Below are 21270 nucleotides of genomic sequence, written 5' to 3'. Positions count from 1 at the left end.
CCATAGCTATTCGCTTGAGCGCATTACATTAACTGCTCTGCATGTTTTTCTTATTTAAATTATTTGTTGTTGTTGCGGAAGTATAATAATTATTTTTTAGAATTTATTTCATTATTTATTTCAGATGACATCTCATTAGAGACTAGAGACTAATGTACTTTCTTCAAAATTTTATCGCATCTTTGAAATATCCAAAATATTTTTAACTATTTAACTTAACTTATAACCTCACTGTTACCATCAACCTAACGCGATTGACAAGAGAAATAAACACACAATTTCTAAGTGAGCGCATTATAATAGTCAAGAATTTCACAGCTCAATATCCTGAATTTATTATCAAATCCTTGTTATCATTACTATAAAATTAACCATATAAATACACACTCTGAAGATGTAGCTTTTGTAGTCTCTGAAATATTTTCACGTATAGCGTCTCAAAATTTTGATCTCGACCAAATTTTAAATTAGCTAGCCAATTGCTGCAATATTGTTAACAGGCCTGTAACAGCTCTTAAAAACCTTTCAGTTGAAAATATTTTTTTAAAACTGTTGCCACATGTTTAACATTACTACATTTGTTTCAGTAATTTAATTCAATATAATTGGCTACAAATTTCAATTTGATAGAAACCAATTTGATAGATAACGAGCTGAAAAGGTTTTAGGAATTTTCAGTTAAAAAAATTAAAGAGTGTTGCCACCAGTTTAAATTTGGTTCTACAATTTAATTCAATATCAAGTTAAACAGTGTAAGGAATATTTTCAGTTCAAACATTTTTTTAAAAGGGTTGCCACCTTTTTATATATTTTGTTCTATTAAATTAATAATTAAAATTACTAAAAGTGGATTAACTCACTAACGAAAAACGTCAGAAACACTAAAATTTACAGAAGGAACAGCGAAGGAAGCTGCACTCAGATTAAAAAAAAAATTGAAAATGGGAGTGGCATCGGCCACTTATGGGTCAAAAACCATATCTCAGGAACTACTCGACAGATTTCAAAGAAATTCGATATATAATATTTTCTTGATACCGGATGCATTTTCTTGACGGATGCAATATGGCGAATGTTTAAAATGTGAACCCCCGAGTAGCTCTATGTCAGTGGAGTATTTCTCGAATCTGGATCTCGAGCGCCTTCAAAATTATTAAATTACTAACATATGTATATCGAAAGCTTATTGAAACCAGAGTTCAGTCTGTCAAGATAGGAATGCATAAAATCCAAGAAAATATCGCTATATCGTTTCCTTCCTCATTTTGAAAGCAATAAAATCTGATCAAGTCTAATAGTGTAAAAGCTCTCCTTCGTAAAGAAAAAGCTCTGAAGAGACCAAATTGATTAATTGTTGTTTGTTGGAATTTTACCATAGTGGCTGTTTTCAGATCAGGATGAGCACTATTAGAAATAAAATTCAGAAAACTATATTTTTGAAAATTTGTGGAAAGAAGATTGTCAGCTGTTCCAAAAGTTTGAATTAGAAAGCAAACCACTGCAGTATGTGGAACAGGCTGAAAATGTCTAAAAAACCTTGCGGTTGAAAATATTTTGAGAAGTGGTTTGCCATATGATTAAAACATTTGTTCAAGTATTTTAATTTAATATCAGTGGCTAAAAATCTCAAATTAGATAGAAAATCACTGCAATGTTTATAACAGACTGAAATTGTTTAAAAACTTACGAGCTACAAAAATTAAAAGAGTTGCCACCTGTTTAAATTTACTTCAGTATTTAATTATACTAATTCTATATCAAGCTAAAAACGTATAAAGTGAGTTTACACTTAAAAATATTTTTTGAGAAGTGTTGCCACCTGGTTTAAATTGTTTATTATCCTAAATTCATTACATAAAACATATAACACATACATATATTATGGATATCAATAGATAAATGATTTAGGAAGACTTCTATCGAAGACATTTTTGAAAAGGATTGCCACTTATATGAACATCTTAATTCAAACAAAAAATAATAAAAAATTACATTTACTATATTAGTATCAAATGAACGGGTTTGGAACAATCTGAGATGTAATAGAAAAGTTTACATAACAAACAAGTATCTACTTTCGCTCTAAAGTTATGTGAAATCAATCAAAATGTATCATACTAACTTTTGAATAAAATCATAGTTTTTTCAATTAGAAAATTTGATAGAATATTGTAAAATATTCCTAACTCTTCGACTATATAGTATATCATTCAATATTCAATAGTGTTCAAGTGGGAACTTAAAGGTTCAGATAGTTATAGCGGCCCTTAAGGGGTTATATACAGTTAGACGGCCGAAAAAAAGTGAATTTTCCCGAATTTTTTCTGAGAAAACTTTTTAATTTATTGTTCCAAAAATTTATACACATATTATATTTATTTGAAAAAGAGCTACAGCTGATCTCCAGGAGCTCCTCTCAAAAAAGACGTTTTGCGGTGCCCACTATATCTCGGAACTGGATCATTTGAAATTAAAAACCAACCAGATTTCGTTAAAATAATGTTAAATCTAGTAATTAATCGAAGGAATAAGCAAAATAAAATTTTTTGACAAAATGGCGGTTTTTCAAAAAAAAAAATCGATTCTTCACCGAAATTTCGGCCTTAAATTGTTTAAAAAAAAAAAAAAATATTTATCGGAGAGAAAAAATCTTCGATTAATTACTAAAAAATATATTTAAGAAGGTCGTGTTAAAATTGAGACTAATCGGTCTAGCCGTTTTCGAGTAATGTTGGTCACCGACTTTGAAAACACCATTTTGAGAAAAACGCGCTGCCGCTCGGACCTTGTACATCCAAGCACTCTGAAATGCCTTTTCAAATTTGCTTGTAACTTTGAAAATATTCACCTGAACGATATGAAATTTTCTGTGTGTATTCTTAAATATACAGAGGTAGTCAAAATTATTCACACATCGGACGTTTTTTTACATGTTTCACACAAAAAGCTTTCGCTTGTTGTTGTTGTTGTTGTCGCAGGGTAACAAATAAACAAACAAATGCTATGTTGTTGTAAACCTTGATCTATTCCCGAGCGAATGAAGTCAGTTTGGCTAGAATAGCTAGAAAAATGGCGGAGATATAAGCAAATGAACTGAAGACTCGCAGTAGTCAAAAGTATTTACACACATTTTTTTTGCGTCAAAAGTATATACACACGGCGATTTAGCCTTTATCCTTGGATTTGGTTTGAGCAAAAGTAGTAATTTGATTCTATTGCATTCTTAACAACCTAACTCAGCCTTAAAATATAAAAATTGGTAAATAAAATATCGAAAACAAAAGAATTATCGATTATAACTAGATTGGAGACTGTTACTAAGTTTAAGACTCGAGTTTAGGCTTCGGAGTTAGTTAAAATTTATAGAATTTGATGGAATACTGTTTATAATGTTATTAAAAAGAAGGAAACTAAGTATTGCAAGGACAATTTAAAGATAATTGGGCGGAAACCTGTGATAACTCAAAGAGAATGCAGAAGATTAGTAGGAACTGTCATACAAAATCCCACAATTAGTCCTCTTAATATTGCAGCTTTATCGAATCAGCATATTGCATGAACAGTCAATGATGCTACACTGCTAAGGACATTTAAAAATAGTAACATAAATACATACGTTGTGTATAAAGTTGACCACTTCCGAAACCAAAAAAGCTTTATTTCCGAAACCAAAAAAACAATATGCCTCTCATTTACCTTAATTTGTTCCAGGGCTTATTTAGTAAACGCTTTATGCATTTACCACGTGAGAAAAAGAATAATGCAGCTTAGACGCTAAATAGAGTCGGGAGTGATGATTTTTGATTTTTTTTGATTCTTTGGGGAAATTTTCCTTACTTCTGTTTTGGAGATTTGGTATTAATTTAGTGACCATAAATCATCCGGATATATCAGATTTCACATGACCATGCCATTGTAGTGGTCCGTCGGCCTTTTCCAACTATTGACTACATTTTACAACAGGATAATGCTCCATTTCATGAAGGATCTTTACCTACAAAAGTTTTAAATGAAGCAAATCAAGTTGACCTCCGCTCAGCCCTGACCAAAACTTTAGTCAAAATGTTTGGTCTTTCGTTAAATATCAGAGGACAATTGATATAATAACCGAAAACGCCGAAATTAGCGACATTTGGTCTAAATTAAGTGTTAACTTAGCGCACAATTGTGTTGAATCAATTCGGACCATAAAGCAGGCTAGTATTGATGCCAATGGTAATGTAACCAATTATGAATTTATCGCCTTAGAATAGTAACTTGGACTAAACATTAAAATTAAAAAAAGTATCATTAAAAACTAACAGGATAATCCATTTCATGTTGTGTGTAAATACTTTTGACGCAAAAAAATGTGTGTAAATACTTTTGACTACTCCGAGTCTTCAGTTCATTTGCTTATTTCTCCGCCATATTTCTAGCTATTCTAGCCAAACCGACTTCATTCTCTCGGGATAGATCAAGGTTTACAACAACATAGCATTTTGTTACCCTGCGACAACAACAACAACAAGCGAAACCTTTTTTGTGTGAAACTTGTAAACAAACGACCGATGTGTAAATAATTTTGACTACCTCTGTATATGTAACCCCTTAATTTGCTCTCGAACTTTTTATACAATTAAATTATTAATTATATTTCTGTGATTATAATATTTGTATTTTAGAAACTATTTTATTTACATTTTTTCAATATTTTAAAATGAAATATGTAAAATAGTTTCTTGGTTATAAAAAGAACTGAAATTATAGAATTATTTTGCTAACCGAATGAGAAGTACAAGTATATCAAATAATAAACGAAAATCCGTTCTCCAGCCAAAAAGCAAACTACAGAAAATGCTTTATCAGTATTTGAGTTAGAAGGGATTATTAAATCATTTCTAGAAATCACTTAGTCTCTTTCGCGTCTTTGCAACAATTAATGCTGAATTTTCACCGGACCCATACACATTAATTTGCAAATTTTACAAATACAGACCTACTAAATGCGTATATTATGCACATTTCCAAACACTATTAGGTGCCTTCGCGTATAATTTCCATAAAAAAGTTCCACTATAACAGCATTCAATAATTCCCTTTATTGCAGCGCTTAACAGCTGTTAAAAACTGTAAGCATATGCATATGAAAACCAGTACAAAGCGTATTGAAGCAAAAAAAAGTACCGCATTGCGCATAAAATTCATTATAATTGCAAAAATTTGCGTAAAGTTGTAATGTAATGTAATGTGTGGCAGCCTGTGTGTATGCTACGATTTTGCGTTTTTTTTTGTGCTACAAAACTACAGCAAAATGAATACAAACGCACGAATTGTCCAATAAATACATGAATAATTGCTAGTATTTTGACGAAATGGAAGCATAAAAAAGTGTAATAACACAGTTACCGTTAAAATAGTGAAATTGAAAAGTCGAGTGTTAGTGAACTTTCACCAGAGCGACGTTGAGCAGCAAATTGAAATAAAATTTAATGGTCATGTACATTATGCGATTTTTTTATGTTTTCACATGAAATGGGTAACACTGGCTAGCAGCACTAATGGAAAACCACTGGCTTGTGTAGTATATCAAATTTATTGCCTGCCTGCTCTTTTCGCTATTTTTTTTTTGTTTTGCTTCTATTTTTTACGCTCGTATAGCGCTTAACTTTGAGTTAACAGCGTAGGTCAAGTGTTGGAAAGACACTTTAAAATTTTTAAAAACTCAAAGCAACAAAAAAAAATAAATGGCAAGTGGTAAGGACACCGAGTATAAGAGTGAGCGCAGAGCGATAAAATTGTTGGTCATGCTTTCGCTAGTGGCTAAGTGCTTTTACAGCTTACCAAATTCGAGTCAAACTTACTGTGCCACAGCGGCACGTGGCAGCACGTGTGTATGCATGTTTAAAGCGCAAATAAATTTTCAAATTAAGGAAGTGTTAATAGTGAAAGGATTAGGAAATTCGAAACTTTTTTTCAGGTCATTGGATTTAGAAATCTCATGTGCCGCATACAATTACCAGCAAGAAGCGAAATAAATGAAAGTTTGAACCTTTATTCAAGCTTCAATGACGAGTTTTAGCAATATCCAACTTCTATTGGCTCATATCGTTTGAATTTTGACAAACAATATTCACCTTCTTATTAAAAATACAATAATAGTATTATGAATTAGTAGTAGTAGTTAGAGTAGTAGTTTGTTTTATATAATTTGAGAAAATATAAATTTTTGATTTTAATTTATTTATGTTGTTGTGTTGAATTAAAAAAAAACATATATTTAAAAAAAAATATGTGGCAACCCTATCAAAATATTTTTAACTTTAATTTTTTTATAATTATCTATTAATTTTTAAACTAAATTTTCATTTATACTCCATCAAAAAGCAAAGTAAACAATCACTGCAACCAAATTAAAATATAGATAAATGGCTACCCTGACAATAAAAATAAAATGCATAATTTCTAAGCTATAGGCACTCGTCTATCTAAAAACTGTAAAAAATTTAAATTTAATGAAAAATATTGCTCTTCTATACTAATGAAGTACAGCGCTTTAAAAAGGACAACGTTCGGCATAATTGTGAAAGCAATATACACCTTAAGCCCGAACAGTCCTTTTTTCGATTTCCAAAGTAATTGTTTAACAATCATCCGAAAATATCAAGAAGCAGCATAATTGCAAAATGAATAACAAAAATTTTCAAAACTAAGTCCTAATCCTTCATATAACAGCTGCCCAACCAAAGGGTTTCCTGTTCTGTAGTAAATTTTTTGATTTATTTGACAGTGGAAATGTGAAATTTATTTAAACTTTTGTTTTCACTTTTTGTTTAGTTTTTTTTCCTTTTGAGCCTTTCCGACTAAAATTCATTTATTTAAACTCGCATTGTACTTTCACATTGTCTTTGACCCTTTTGTCACTTGTTTGACTTTTGAATTATTACTTTTGTGTGGATTGTATTTCATGGAATCTGTATTATCTTTTTGTTCAATTTTTTCAACACCTTTCCTTTTCTTTGTTTTTCTTTTATACTTTTTTTGCGTACATTCAAATATTGATATTTCGTTTTTTATTCCTTTTCAAACTATTTCAATTTTGGACATTACATTTTTTACTCTCTTTCTTAAGGCAAGCACTCCTAACAAACTAAAGGTACTCTTTTCCATTTAAAAGTGCACTAAGCTGTATACGATTTTTAATCTTGTCAGTTTTATTGTTTATAAGTTTACGAAATACATATAAACATAATATTCTAAAAAATTTTTTCCAAACTTAATAAAACATCTTAAAAAACAACCGATTTCTTACTACCAAATTTCCACAAACTCAGCAAGCTTATTTCAATAAAACTCAATCTTTCGGTTTGTAAAAGTTTTCGCTAATTTTTCTTAACTTTCCTCATTGCAATGCAGTAGATACTTGAGCAAGAATTTTCTCGAAAATATATTACTTTACCTTGTTTCTTTTCTTTTTACAAAGTATTACATATGTTTCATGGCAAATATCTCACAAAGCTTGTGTCCATCAATGTCACAAATGTAGGCAACAACTTTTATCAATAAGTTGCATAGAAGTAAACTTTCGCAAATATTACAAATATAAAGTAAATGCAAGAAGTAGACATAAAATGAAAATATCAGCATGCAACTGGAAATATAATGCGTTAAATTATATCGAGCTTGACAATGATTAGTAATTTTTTTTCAACTTTTTTTGTAGCTAAGAAAATACATGGATTTTCTCAAGAGAAATGTTCATCAAGTTGTAATTAATTAGTTTTTCTTGTCAGCTCATATGAGTTGGGCACAAAAGTTTAACTCATTTTTAGCATTAGTTACATAGTACGAATAAAGCGTTGCCTACATGTTGGTGTATTCGAATAAAAAAGGTTGTATTTTAGCGAAGTCGCACACCAAATACAGAATATTAAATTAAGTGGTTTATATGAACGATAAAAGGTCCAACACTTTGGAAAATCTTTATCGACCAGTTTTAAATTGTGAAAAGTTTTTATTTAATTTATACCAATGGCTTGTTCGATTCGCCACTATCCATTTATACAACATTACATGTATATGTAAGTTGCCCTACCGAAAAACTCGATAAATATAAACTGGATAAATATTTAAAGTGGCAGACAAAAAACAATTTAAATATTCGAGGAATTAATTCATAGATGAAAATGAGTGAGTGAGCTACTATAAGACAATAACTGAAGGAAGAACTTAGACTACGAAGGATGTGCTTGGGTCCGCAATAACTCTAGCTTATAATAATTATTTATGGTAACAAATATTTTTAAATATATTAAATTTTAAAATCTTTATAATACTTGAATATTTTGAAATATTTTTCGTAAAAAAATAAAAATAAATTCTTACAGTTTAAAAAGAAACAAACAATATTTATAAAAATGTAGGAAATTAATGTGGTGCTGAAATGTGTTTTTTTTTCAGAAGCATGCTTCTAGCAATGCACTGAAGCTTAAAAGTATGCAATGCAAAAAAAATGCAAATAAATGTTAAGTAATTCAATTATATAAATACTTTACTTTGTATTGAAGCAACAGATTATTTCAATTTTATCGTAAGTAAATGTCTTTAATAACCCTTTCACACAGCCAAATAAATTGATCAATTAAAATTTTGATCGAGAAACCTGTTTTTGCACTTCACACTGCCGGCTACTCGGTAATTGAGCGCTTTTACACATTTTTGTTTTTGCCGATTAATTGATCAATTAGCTCCTGTGTGAAAAGGCTATTACTTGTGATAATCTCACTTCTTCATTTTATAATTTTATAAGTTTATTATATTATTACTTTTAAGTATTTAAGGAATTTAATGATACATTTTAATGCTAAAGAAATATATTTAATAATAGTAAATAAATTACTAGAATAATTACTTAGACGTGATCATGTAATTTATATTAGCAATTAAAGTAATTTATTAGATTTAATATCATTTCTTCATCAAATAATTTAAATATTTTAACACTTTTTAGTATAAAAGAATACTACTATAATTATTTAGATGTATTGTCCATACAAATAATTGAAGTAACTTACTTGACATAACCTCATATTTAATCATTTTTCGCATTTAAACAAACCACTAATGCATTTTTATAATCAAGAAGTGTTTTTAATAAAAGTAAAACAATTACTAAAATAACTTAGGTGTAATCTTGTCATTTATATAAGTAATTGAAGTAATTTTTCCGACGTAGCCCCTTTTTATATGATATAATTGAATTATATAATCTTTAATCATAATAAAACAATTACTACAATGATTACTTATGTGTAATCATATTGTCCATACAAGTAATTGAAGTAATTCACTGGATTTAACCTAATTGTATAACCTAAAATTACTTTATATATAATTAAACCTAATAAAAATGTATATCTTGATTATCAAAACGATTGCACGCAACATTTGCGCTGCTGGTATAGTAAAAATTACTTTTTTTCGTATTTGTGTCTTTGAATATGTGTATCCCTAAGAATTTTATGCTGACTTCCATTCTAACCCATTTTATTTAATTTTATCACAATCTTATTTCGAATCTTTCTATATAAATATATGTAAAAGTGTTTGTGTATGCTCAATAGTAATTGAAATCAGTAGGGTTGAGTGGTTTCGAAGGGACGCAAGTGAATGCAAAATGCATACAGACAACTGTATTAAGTCTAGCACTTACCTTGAAAACCTGGCGACAGAGGAAATTCTCTTTTACCGGAAGCAATCTGTAATGAGTGAAAATAAACAAGTCAAATAGGAAGATAAAAGGAAGCATATAAGAGGTCAGTGATTGAGTGTAACAAACAAACAAACAAACTGAAAATAAGTATGTAATAGAAAGTTAAAGATCTCTCGGGTTTAAGTAGCACCGGAAATATCTGGAAGGCGGTCAAGTGCGTTAAAAGGGGGAAATATGCGAGTGTTTGAGAATTGGTGAGCAGGAAATTAGTTTGGTGAGTTGGTTGGTGCTATCATATTTCATTTAAATATGCAGAAAGTTAGGAGAGAATGTGGTGGAAGTGGAAAAGAGGATATAAATATAGGACTACAGGAGAAGGGAAGAGTTGACAATATACATATATTTCGACTGTGTATCCATTTAATTTATTTGCTTAGCTTAAAATGGCTTTCCTCTAGAATATATGTACGAGTACATTTGAAGTTAAATAAATTTTCGGATTTTTAAAGCAACTTTCGAAGTTCTCTTCAACATTTTTCGGAAAGTTTAATGTTGAAACTAAACTACAAACTTAATTTATTTGCTCAACAAATCTGCAGTTTAGCAGAAATTTAAGTAATTAGCGATAAGCCGCCTAACTCTTAGCAGGCAACGTCACTACAAGCTGTCATACTTAAAACAATGCCCGTAATGGCGTTGCCACACTCTGCGCTTGTCTGCAACTTGTTAAAATAAATGCATTTTCCAATGCAATCCAGCACGTATTACACAAACAACAATAAAATAAAACAATACAAACATTCCGTTAATGCATATATTTACTCACTTGGCCATTTCGGAGAGCTGCAGACGTCCATCCTTGTTGGCGTCGAAAACTTGCAACTGCAAAGAGAAACGAGAGAGAAAACAACAAAAATAAGTTAAGTTTTATATAGTAAGCGGAAGCAGAAAACAGCGAAATAACTGTAAACGCAGTGTTGAATACAAATTAGTAAATTTCACAGTGAATTTGTTGAAACCTCGTAATACACGCAGCGCCTCAACTTATGCAATCATTTAACTTGAACAATGGCGCGTCTTTAGCAGCAGACATTTCGAATTACAAGAGTTATTCTTTTCTTCAAGCTACAAGTACAGCCAGCACTTGGGCGTATTTTCGTTATTTCTGCATTACTGATGCGTTGCGGCGCCTGAAATTATGCAAAGTATAACACGCTTTATGCTTCGTTTCGCTTCATTCACCAGCGTCAGCGCCGGCGACTGCCAGCTTGCGCTCCCTTAAGGTCACTTCGAGTGCTCCCTACGGTAATTAAGTAAATTTTATGCTATTGCTACAATTACAACAATAGTCCGCAATTTGAAGCACATTTTTTATGTGTTGAGATTTATGGCAGACATTCAGTTTAATGTTATTGTTGCTGTTTTATACATTTGCATACAATTTAGTTCACTATTTGCTACTTTGTTTTTGTTTCTACCTGTGGGATATAATTTTGTCTCTTATATTCACTGTGGATTAGGGAAATCTGTGTCCTGCCAACAGGGGTTATGCGCTGATTTAACCCGTTATTTCAGTGAAGCCACTGTAGTTTTAGGGATTATGAGTTTGCGTGTATTGGGTCGGTTTAACATGAATTTGGTTTTAATACTGGGCAATTGTTAAAAAAATAATAACATTTTATTAGAAGAAACATATTCCCTCAAAATTTCTTCAAAATATCTGAGAGACTTAACTATAATTTCGGTACAAAATTTGTTAGAAGTATTGAGGTCCTCGTATTCGATATATAGGGTCTGGAAAACTTATTGACCGATTTCGACGATTTTTAGAAGGGTGATGGCACTTTTTAAATACAGTATTTCAGCGAAGTTCTGTTCCGATATCTTCACTAGTACTAACTTTATATATTGTAAAGTAAACTATTCAGACCGACTTCAGAGTTCTGGTATATGGAAAGTAGGCGTGGTTGTGAACCGATTTAGACTATTTTCACAACACATATCACACAACATATCATTGGGAAGATAGGAAGGTATTATGAACCGAATTTCATTGAAATTGGTCGAGAAGTTTTGGAGATGTGGTTTTTGACCCATAAGTGGGCGGAACCACGCCCATTTAAAATTTATCTACCATTTTGAGTGCAGCTCTTCTGCACCTTCTTTATAAATTTAAGGTTTCTGTTGGTTTTCCTTACTGAATTACAGCATTTTTAGTAGTTTTCAACATAACCTTTGTATGTGAAGTGGGCATGGTTATAATCCGATTTCCTCCATTTTTGGACTGTATAAGGTAGTACCTAAAAGAAACTACTTGATAAAGTTTCCTTGATATAGCTTTAGTAGTAGTTTGGAGATATGTACAAAAAACTTAGTAGGCGGCGGAGCCACAACCACTTCCCCAAAAAAATTACATCCACATGTGCCCCTTCATAGTGCGATCGTTCATACCAAATTTTGCTTCCATAGTTTTATTTATAGCTTAGTTATGGCACTTTATGTGTTTTCGGTTTTCGACATTTTGTGGGCGTGGCAGTGGTCCGATTCCGTCCATCTTCGAACTTAACCTTCTTATGGTGCCAAGAAATACGTCTTCCTAGTTTCATTAAAATATCTCAATTTTTACTCAAGTTACAGCTTGCACGGACGGACCGGCAGGCATCCCGATTTGAACTTTATTCGTCACCCTGATCATTTTGATATTTATAACCGTATATCTAACTCGTTCAAATTTAGGACTTACAACCAACCGTTATGTGGACAAAACTATAATTCTCTCGTAGCAACTTTGTTTTTCGATAAAAAAAAAACTTAAAACTATATAAAATAATGTCTTTCAATTATCATATGTTCTTTAATTATAATTGTTAAAATAAATATTACATTAAGAATAAAATAATTTTTAAATGAATAAAAACATAAATTCAATTTTTTTAATAATTTTGAAATTTATTAAACTATATAATTTCTTTTTTTTTTAATTATTAAAAATAAGTTTAAATATAAATAACTTCAATTAAAATTAAATATCTTAAATTTTGATTCTTTGATTTTTTTAATTGAAATATATTTTATTTAAATTGTTGAAAAGAATTCTTAAGGTTTTAATACATTTTTAAATGAACAAGAAAACACATTTTTATAAAAAAAAAGTTCAATTAAAACAAAATAATATTTTTGAATTATTATTTTTTTTTTTGCTAAACAAATTATAAAAAAAAACAATTAATTACTAATTTAAATTTAAAAGTGAAATAAAATAGAATTTTGAAATTAAAAAATAAACAGATTTGTATAACAATGTTTAAATATTAAAAATATATTTTTCAAATATTTATTTTTTATTTTAAATTCTTATATATTTTAAAATAAAATATTTTTTGAGTTTTTATTGAATAAATTTTTTTTTTTCACATTAAAAAATTAAGAAAAAAAGTTAAAAGTTAAATAAATAAAGTACATATGTAAATTTAAAGAACGAACTAAATTTTTCAATTATTTTTTTAACTTCATATTTATTTTTTATTAAATTTACGAAAACACATATTTTGAATTTTAAACCTTTCTAAGAATATAGTATAATTTTAGACATCTTTTAAAAAATATTTCTGGAATATGGATGACATCTTGGACAAAACGTTTATATGTACATATTTATTAAACTTTAAATTATACTTTATATCTGAAGATTATGCGTTCAAATTAATATTTCAGAAATGTTTTTGAAAAGTCATCAGAGTGCTCAAAACTATTGAATTCGATAAATAATTGATATTTAATTTATACATTTTTTTAAACTTAGATATTAGATGTATTTATTACTATAATTATAACATATTTTTACTCTAGACTAAAAAATTTATAATTATTTTCATTATTTGATTAAATTTTCTATTTACAGCTTAACCACTCAATACGCTTATTGAAAATGGTAAGTCAAAATTTTAATTTATGATATATAAATTTAAAGATACGAAATTTTAATAAAAGTATTTCTTTGTTTTAATTTTTGAAGAATTTTAAAACTGTTTATATGTATTATTATATTAAATAATTTTTATTTTATATTTTTGTAATTTTTGTTTATCATACAATATGGATTTTTGACCTAGATCGTATTTAACACCACATTGAATTTAAATTAAAACCAGAAATAATCGGTATGCATTTTAATGCATTAGTTTCTTATTTTCTATTATTTTGAAATATTGAGTGAATCACAAATCCAATTACGCTTTGATTTGATGGCAAGAGACCCATCACCTACAGTCAGGATGCGTGCGTCCTGTCAATCAAACTGTCTCTGCACACGCAGACAACACGCTCTCTATATACTTTTATACGCAGTTTCATGCTTAGTTGGACAGATGTCGGGTACAAATATAAATATACCTACGTGAGTTTTGTGTTTGTATATTTTAACCGAATTGCTGTTGACATAGCAAAATGTGACATTTGTGCTCAATTATAAAGCAGCAAACTGCATTTTGTAGAATTAATATCAAATTGATGATAGATCTTAATTATAACAAAACCACTAGTGAGAAACACTATGTTTATCAAGCTATCCAATTGCACCCTGGAAAAAATTCTTTCAAGAGCAGATAAACTCTTTTCTTATTTTCCGAGATCGACCCTCGTTAGATAATGTCTGACCTTCAAGGGTAAATCTACTCTAACAAAGATCTTAATTTAAGAGCTATATAATCGCATATCTCAATCTGATCGACTTTTGTTACCGAGATCTATAGATTGAGGTCTCTTCTTCAGTCCTCTCCTAGGAACCTCATTAGGAAGAATTGATTAAAGTTCAACGCTAATAGATTAAAGATCTTCTGATTATATATTAGTTAGAGTTAACCCTAAATTACTAGTATAATATATAGCTTCCCTCTTCCCACAGTATATCTCTTTCAATCATAAAGCAAAAGTGGTAGCGGTATATATACACTTCGTTTTAATACTACATACAATATTTAAAATTAAAACCCAAAGGAAGTTTAGCAGAATTTATACTCGTATATATACATTTATGAAATTCCAAATTTTTTAATTAAAATATTTAAATTAGTCTAATAAAACTTATGACAAACTTTTCATCAGCATTTTATACACCTACTTGTTACACCGCACGCTTTGACAGGAAGTGAAAAGAAGCGAAAAAGCGATAACAAGCGCCAACTACTTAAAAATACATATTAATAAAACCCGAAAGCCAGTGATTGGCAGGCAAACTTTGAAATTCGTGATAAAATAAAAACAAAACGCACACAATAAAATACACAAGAAACTATCTTAACGAAATACAACAAAAATTGGACTAAAATTGGGACCATCAAATACAAAGTATAAGAAATATAATAAAATGAGTGAAAAGTTCCGAAAAAATACAAATACCGCAGAGAAAGTGAGAATGTGACAGTTAACGAGGACTTACTTCTTAAATTTATACCCAAGGCGTGTTCTATAGTTGTGGGTACTTTATTTGTTTACTTGGTGGTCAATATATTTGTAGAGAGATCTCAGATTTGAATTATTCGTCACAAAATTACTTTAAAAAGATACTCATAGGTGGTCCGAATAAGAATTTTTTCATTTAAGCATAAACCACCATCTTCCAATTTATGAAATGAAGCATAGAAAATTATATTCATTGTACTCCGATTCATTGTCAAAAGAAAGGAATAGAAATCTAACAAAACAATGTAGAGAGATATGGATTCAGAGAAATAGGGAGAGAGAGACTCTGGTTTTAGAAAATGAAGAGTTGTGAGATAGGGAGAAAAAGATAGCGAGCTATAGAGAAAAAAGAAGAACAGAGATATGAAATCTTATGTCAAGTTAAATGTTGACTCGAAATTTCCAATCAATTTTGGGATCACTTATTTTTTGCGAGAGAGAAACTCTAATTCAAGAAAAAGGAATAATGGTTTAGGATAATTGAGAGCTGTGTGATAAAGAGGGAAAGATAGCGAGTTATGGAGGAAAAGAGAGGGAGAGAGAGTGAGAGAGAGAGATGATATATTATGTTGTGTTAAACGTTAGACCAAAGCATCTAATCCCTTTTTGAAACGCTTATTTTTATACGATAACCTGTTTGATCTCAGAGGCCGACCTATTTAGAGAACTGAGTGGTTACTGCTTTTTCATGAGGGTTTTTTTCGAGAAAGTTATTTTACTCTCGGACACCAACGAGGTTTATATATTAATTTAGCTTTGAAGGACCTATTTTGCATTAGCCGCAGTAACTGTCATTAAGTATCAAAATTAATTCTCTAGAGGTTCATATTGATCGTTATCGAGGAGAACCCTCTCCAAACTATATAGTTAATTTAAAAAATTTTGATCAGGACTTGATCATTTGATGACTAATTCATAACCAGTGTAGAAAATATTCTAAATTATTCTTCAATATGAATATAAGCAAAGGTGATAAATATATACAGCCGATCTCTTAAACCGAGAGGCATTCGAGACGTGTCTTCTCAGAAAGCAGAACTCTGAGAAAGTAGTCAAAATAGATTCAAATCTGGCTTATAGTACGAGAGAACTCTCATTTAACATTAACAAAGATAAATCCTTAAATGGAATATTTTTCTTGATTACCAATCTCAACATCGATATATCAGTCCAACGTTCCATAGCCTAAAAGTATGCATTGGGTACAAAAAACTACCAACAACAATGACTTCCTTATTTTTCCCTTTATATTTTATCGCATTATTCGATGTGCCTCGAAAACTTTTGGAATTGCCAAAACTTTCAACATAAAAACTTTAATTCCCCACCATTATCTCCACCAACCACAAGCGCCTGGCAGACAATTGAAGCAGCTAGTTAATAGCCCGCGAACCCAAGCGGATATCTCTCAGCGCACACCTGCCCCTCGCACAACCGTGGCGCGTACACTTACTACGTGTAAAGTTCGTTTATTGTAAGCGCTTTTGTTTTTTTTGAATTGCTTCCTCAAAAAGGTAAAAAAAAAAGAAAGATAAAAATAAAAACAAATACTTAATGTCAATGGAAATGAATCTGCATTTATTTGTGGGCGTTTAACGGCGAAAAGGCAAATGAGAAAGGTTAATGACGGCACACAATGAAATTGAGGTGTAATGAAAGGTGGGTTGATGCCGTGGAGTGTTGGGGCGGGAAAGGAAGGAAAATTTGTTGGTAGACAGGTAGCATGATAGCAATCCAGCAGACAAAGCCTAGCAATATACCACACGACAGGATCCAGGAGACGCACAGCACGAAGCCATGGTAAGATTGTTCGTTGGCTCCGCAGCATAATAGCACTTTGGTTACTTTCATATGCGCATCAGCCTAAAATGCTGATAAGGTTGGTCGTGTGACATGTTCAATTACTTACACACACACATACACAAACAATAAAATAGCGATAAGCCGCAGGCACTACAGCAAAAGTTCCCTTGTCTCTTTGCTACCCAAACTCTGCCTAGTCGAACTCTGTGCCAAAAGCTTTGTGCTCTAATGTGAAATTCATGCGCTTTGTTGGGAAATAGTTCACCACTCACGCTTCGTTTCGTCGTCGTTTTATCGTTTTTCAAGCTACAGCTTTGCATATTTTTTTTTAAGCCTGCTAGCCTGGTGCGGCCTGCCTGTAAGCGGGCAGGAGCGCAAAAAATCGTAGTAAATCATTAGCATTGACAGCTGAAGTGGCGTGTGATGACAAAAGCCAGTTGCCGCCAGCATGCGGTTTTTGTGCCCTTTATCTGCCACGTATACTGTATCAGTGGGTGGTCTAGCTGGAAAAAATGCGCAACAAGAGCTGCCGGCTGCAGTGTAGTCGGGAAAGTTATACCGATATTGCTCATCAATTTCAATTTAATTTCTTTTTTATTTACATTTTTTTGCCATTTGTATATATTTCTTAACCCTAATTAAGCTTTAGAATCTTTATTTATTTTCTATATCTTCATATTTACTTTTTTATCTTCATAATATTGGAGTATTGAGTGTAATCGTGGGTTTATTGTTATTACTTGATGTCGTAGTCGAGTGAATTTAGTACATGACTAACACCCGGATGTTCTTAGGTCTAACAGCCGGTTTCACGAAACAAATTTAAGTGAAAAATAATTAATTTCAGTTCCACCATTTGACTTAATTTTTATTTAAATGGTCACGCTTTGCCATTTAAATATTATTTAAATACTGTCATATGTAACCATGGTTACGCTTTTCTATCAGCTGAATTCCCATTTGTTTACCATTTTGACAAAGAAATACAATTTATTTGTTTACATAAATCAGCTGTTATTCTTACTAACATCCCTGCCTTTTAATTTTTTTGATGCCAAATGTCAATAATGGTGAAACGCAAGAAATTTAAGTGCAAAGTTAAATAAAAATTAAAATTAAAATTAAATGGAACTTAATTTTCAATTAAAAACTTTCGTGAAACCGGCTGTAAATATTGAAAATTTAATTTTTTGTCTGAGAAGTCACGCCCTGGATGGCAATGTCGAAGGTTCGTGTATATTTCGGACGTAAAAATGCTTCTCATAAACTTCATTAACCTTTCATTATAGCATAAGACCCCCGATCTATTTGAGAACGACAAGGCTTATACCAAAATAGTAAAAGTAGTTGACTAAAAAATATAAAATAAGTTTAGTTAAGGACCAGATTCTTCAAGATCAACCTGTCTGGCAACAAAACTCCATCTGTGAATGAATAATTGATTATTCAGAGTAAATTATCATGTTAAGGGACTATTTGAGTCTTCATCTATTCTCATACTTTTTGGCATATCGAAATTCCGGAAAAGTTGGGACGCATATTTCGCAAACTCACTGTTGCTGAGATCCGGAAATAATGATTGTTTATATCCACCGATCACAATGAATATACGGAGGAACATGTGTCGAAAAAACGATGGGGTTTCAATTAAGAGAAATTTAAGAAGTCCAAATCATGTGAAAGTGTTGATCCAAAAATAACGAAGAACTTACGGAAGAACACTTGACACGACTACAATAGTACAATTACAACACCTAATATTTTTATGTTTGGACTTGTGAAACACTACGAACTCTGATCAATTGACAGCTAACTCTGAACTGGAGAAGAAAACGCCGGCGAAGAACTGATAAGGTGCATGCATCTGCTTCTTTGCAGAATATGGTCGGAAGAAAGCATGTCTGACTATTTTAATCTCAGTGTACTCTGCCCAATCTATAAAAAGTGAGATCCCACATCCTGTGCCAATTATCGCCTATAAGGCGTACTGTGTGAAAGACTAAAGCCCACCGCCAACAAACTGCTGGAACTTATCAGTGTGGCTTTAGACATGAAAAACCACAATTGACCAGATATTCACCATGCGCCAAATCTTGGAGAAGACCCGAGAGAGAAGAATCGACACACTCCACCTGTTTGTCGATTTTAAAGCTGCTTTCGACAGCACGAAAAGGAGCTGCTTTTATGCCGCGATGTCTGAATTTGGTATCCCCGCAAAACTAATACGGCTATGTAAGCTGACGTTGAGCAATACCAAAAGCTCCGTCAGGATCGGGAAGGACCTCTCCGAGCCGTTCGATACCAAACGAGGCTTCATACTTCTTCAATCTATTCCTGGAAAAAATAATACGAGCTGCAGAGCTAAATAGAGAAGGTACAATCGTCTACAAGAGTGTACAGCTCCTGGCGTATGCCGATGATATTGATATCATCGGAAGCAACAACCGCGCCGTTTGTTCTGCTTTTTCTTGACTAGATAAAGAAGCGAAGCGTATGGGTCTGGTGGTGAAAGAGGTATTCGCATCTTGGCTCCCACGTCACTGTTGACGAAGTTTAAGAAAACTTATCAAACAACTTAGAATATCAAAACAATTGCGGAAATCTATCATATACTCTTAAGTTAAGTTCTGATGTATAATATTATGTTACGTTCCATTATGTTATGTTAAGTTACGTTATGTCATATATGTTAAGTTCCGTTACGTTACGTTAATTCATGTTAAGTTATGTTATGTTAAGTCATTTTTTTTTTCAAACCTAAAATTTTAGGTATTCGTTTCTCAAAATCATAAAAAACAGATTTCTGTATCGCACCTTACCATTTGCAAGCCATACGAATGCTAACCTCCTAACCACACTTTCTGCAATAGCCAAATATCTTAAATATGTCAGTTGTTAATTTTTTGTAATAAAATGACTGTGGAAAAGTTCATTAATTACACACATTTTCAAATGAAATTCATAGCAGTCGTGGCATGTGTACACATAATAATGCGGCAATAACGACTTGTAGACATAACCACGCGTCAGCTATGTCGACATACGAGTGTTTGGGCAAATAGTGACACGAATTAATTACAAGCGACGCTATGTGGCAACAAGCTTTGCGACCCACGGGCATAACATTAAAACTAAAGGCCAGGCAGCGCAAGCCATCGCACAACATAACATAACATAGCACAGTAGTTGTTGATGATAAACAACAGCGCCCGTGTTATGTGCAAATATCTATGCCTTTTGGGCAACTGACCAACGCTGTTATTGTTGTTGTGGTTAGCTGACCACGTGCTGTCAAAGTGTCAGTAGGTTGTGTATGAAAACCACGAATGTCAACGCAATTTCCACTTATGCCACGACCATAATTAATCGAGTCAAGTCAAGGCGACGAAGCGAGGTGGATGGGTGTGAGATGTGAGAAAAGCCGGAGGACAAGCATAATAAACCATAATAATGTTAGCTGACTATCTTCAGTTTTCCCGGAATCTCCTCTAAGGATTTGTGTGCTCCGAGACAGCGTTGTTCCACAAATTATGCAAGCGATAAGACAGCTTGCACATCCTATTCACCAGTAGTGACAAAGCAACAGATAGCAGATCAGCGTTGCTTGTGCTCTTAGGCAACTCTCTCTCTCAGTGGCTGCGCTAATGCATAGAGACTAGTGCGTCAGTTGAGATTTCAACTATTTGGACCGCACTGCCGCAATTCTAATTACACTGTTGCATATTAATACGTGTACTATGTGACCGTGTAGTATTCATGTGGTTGTGTGTGTGTGTGTGAGTTGGTGATTGCAATCGACCTCCAGTGTTTACTTAAAATTCATGTGTAAACACACAATCACAAATTACGTTTCCGCCCATACAGCTGCAATGTGCCCTTAGCAATAGATATTACATAACACACCACACACATATTTGTATGTATGTTTGTATGTATTAATCATTGGTTGCCAGGACACGTTTACGGGTTTAACATAATTGACCAAGAATGTTCAAGGCTTCAATAGAGCTTATATATTTACATAGAAGAATATAATTTTTTTTTAATATTGAACTTCCATTAAAGAGAACAAATTGATGAAGAATGGCATTAGACTTCTGATCCTGAAACATTCAAAGCTTGTTCAATTAAATAAAAAATATTGAGATCTCTTTCTAACAGTCAAAATCAGTCATCATCTAATCAGTCAATATTGTATTCTATGAATGTCGTCGTATAAATCGTACAGCTCATCGTTCCATCGTCTGCGGTATTCGCCGTTGCCAAAGTTCAGAGGACCATAAATCTTACGCAAAACCTTTCTCTCGAAAACCCCA

At 31.8% G+C, this 21270-nt stretch overlaps 1 protein-coding gene across 3 annotated transcripts in view; it reads right to left on the bottom strand.

The window, feature by feature from the left end:
- Nucleotides 1-21270, bottom strand: part of LOC105214842 (calbindin-32) — a 179434-nt gene that overhangs the window by 95554 nt on the left and 62610 nt on the right. For all 3 annotated transcript variants that reach the window (XM_029042046.2, XM_011188504.3, XM_054233849.1), the window contains exons 7-8: nucleotides 10518-10573; nucleotides 9692-9737 (exon numbers count right to left, since the gene is read on the bottom strand). In XM_029042046.2, the coding sequence (XP_028897879.1) occupies nucleotides 9692-9737; nucleotides 10518-10573 (102 nt within the window). The remainder of the gene's footprint in view (nucleotides 1-9691; nucleotides 9738-10517; nucleotides 10574-21270) is intronic.

The sequence above is a fragment of the Zeugodacus cucurbitae genome, chromosome 6 (assembly GCF_028554725.1).
Source record: "Zeugodacus cucurbitae isolate PBARC_wt_2022May chromosome 6, idZeuCucr1.2, whole genome shotgun sequence".
Taxonomy (NCBI): domain Eukaryota; kingdom Metazoa; phylum Arthropoda; class Insecta; order Diptera; family Tephritidae; genus Zeugodacus; species Zeugodacus cucurbitae.
The sequence above is the reverse complement of the archived record's forward strand: the minus strand, read 5'-3'. Positions and strand labels throughout refer to the sequence as shown.